The 1,923-nt window shown below is 41.0% G+C and overlaps 1 protein-coding gene across 1 annotated transcript in view; it reads left to right on the top strand.

Moving 5' to 3' along the window:
* The window catches only part of LOC114069071 (fatty acyl-CoA reductase 1-like), a gene marked incomplete at its 3' end in the record, with an annotated part of 96,528 nt that extends 94,609 nt beyond the window's left edge, over positions 1–1,919 (top strand). Inside the window, exon 8 of the mRNA XM_027905613.1 lies at positions 1,793–1,919. Within this exon, the coding sequence (XP_027761414.1) occupies positions 1,793–1,919 (127 nt within the window). The remainder of the gene's footprint in view (positions 1–1,792) is intronic.
* Between the last annotated feature and the right edge of the window lie 4 nt (positions 1,920–1,923).

Raw genomic sequence — 1,923 nt, 5'->3', positions numbered from 1 at the left:
GCAACTCTGAGAAATCAGGACCATGTAAATAAAAGGCAGAAGTATTTTACTTTGAAAGACAGAGTAAGCCCTCTGAGCTGAGGGTAGAAAAGAGCTACGTACATTAAGCTAAATACAGGGATCCTAAAAGGATCTTGAAGGGCAGCTCACCAGCTCTTCAGATTTGTTTTTGTCATCGTTTTGTCCCCCTTCCACCAGCAACAAACAAAGCAGCACGGTCTGGGAAAAATAAACACAGCTTCCCCTTGGGAAAAATAAACAAACTTCTCCTGACAGGCACACCAGAGGATAAAGTGAGGCAACTGCCTGTCCATAAAGCTGGGAAAGGAGATGACCATGTGCTGATGGAGTGTACCTCAGCACACAGGGAGACTAGACTGCCTGGCTGTAGCCATGGTTGGAGAAATGTTGTTTTTCTGAGTTCTCACAGGTGGAAGATACAGGGTTTTAATCTGGTTCCCACACAAATAATTATCAGGCTAAAGGAGCAATTGCAGAACTCGATTTAAAGCTGTGGGCACAACCCCAAGGTCAGCAATCTTTGTGCGAAAATCGAGCCTGAACGTTGTGTAGATTTGATTTGTCTGAGAGGGTTTTGGGTTTAGGTGCTGCCTTGAAGAACAGCATGTGTGGTTTAAAATTAATTTGTTTTCAGATCATCTAATTGGAAAGTTGGTGTTGTTTCGGGGCAGGTGAATTTAGCAACAGAAATTAGATTCTAAAAGTTAGCAGAGAGTTGCAATCTGCACTGCACAGGATAGAAGCACTGCAAAGCTCTAAAATCCACTGAGGTGACTGACTCAGCTGGAATGTGAGGAATGGAAAAGAATCAACAGGGAGAGAGACCCTTCCCTGGGAGCTGGGAAAACGGACTCAAAGCTTGGCATACCCATTCTGATAAGGATTGGTGATGATGATTAAGATACAGTCAAATGTCACGATTTCAAAGCATTATTAAGAGAGACACCATTAAAATTGTGCAGTATCCAAATGCATTTTTCAGGTATTGGTGTCATCACTTGCAGGCTTAGATCACGAGAACTGTTTGACTAATTCTTGCCTTATGTGGAAGGAAGAAATAAAACCTGTGTGATCTGTGTTTAGTTCCACACCCCAAAACCCGAGGTTTGCTTGGTATGAAAATGAGAATTTTGTTGAAAAACATTGATTTTATAATCTCTACCCTAACAAATGGAATTTAAAAGTGGCACAAATCATATGCATCAAGTATATTATTGGAAAATACACAGATTGGCTTGGGCCTATTATTTACAATATACTCAGAAAAGCTAGTTTTTAAAAATCAGAAATTTGTCAGTGTGCATGCTTTCCTTATAATTTTTATCGTTGTTGATGATAGATGGATTTCTTAAACTCCATCTGTCTTTATTAACTTCATGTGCTTTCCAGAATCTGACTGAATCTTATCAAAACTTCATATTTTACACTGTATCTTCACCTGTGATTGCTGAGGCGTGAAGGTGTTGGACTCAAAATCCAGTTAGGGATTCCCTAAGCACATTTGAATTCTACTCACAGCCAGAGGGTTTTGGGGCTCTGAGCAACCTGGTCTAGTGGGAGTTGTCCCTGCCCATGGCAGAGGGTTGGAATGAGATGGTCTATAAACTCCCTTCTGATCACTCTATGATCCTGTGATGAAAAATGCCCTCTTCTGCATTTTTTTATGAGCTGATGTTACTGTTTCTCGGGCTTTTAAATCTCACGCTCCGTTAATGAACCTTTGGGTGCTTTTCTTCACATCTTGAAATAATACTTCTTTCTCTTTCTCCAGACCAAAAAACTTGTTGGTGTACAACTGCACAACGGGTGGAATCAACCCTTTCTTCTGGGGAGAAATGGGTAAGTTCCATCTCAAACTGAGAGCATCATGTTCCTCCCAGTGTCAGACATCAACAGGATTCC

Source organism: Empidonax traillii, unplaced genomic scaffold, assembly GCF_003031625.1.
Source record: "Empidonax traillii isolate 1590-97213 ecotype Southwest subspecies unplaced genomic scaffold, ASM303162v1 scaffold1177:size161349, whole genome shotgun sequence".
NCBI lineage: Eukaryota > Metazoa > Chordata > Aves > Passeriformes > Tyrannidae > Empidonax > Empidonax traillii.
The sequence above is the reverse complement of the archived record's forward strand: the minus strand, read 5'-3'. Positions and strand labels throughout refer to the sequence as shown.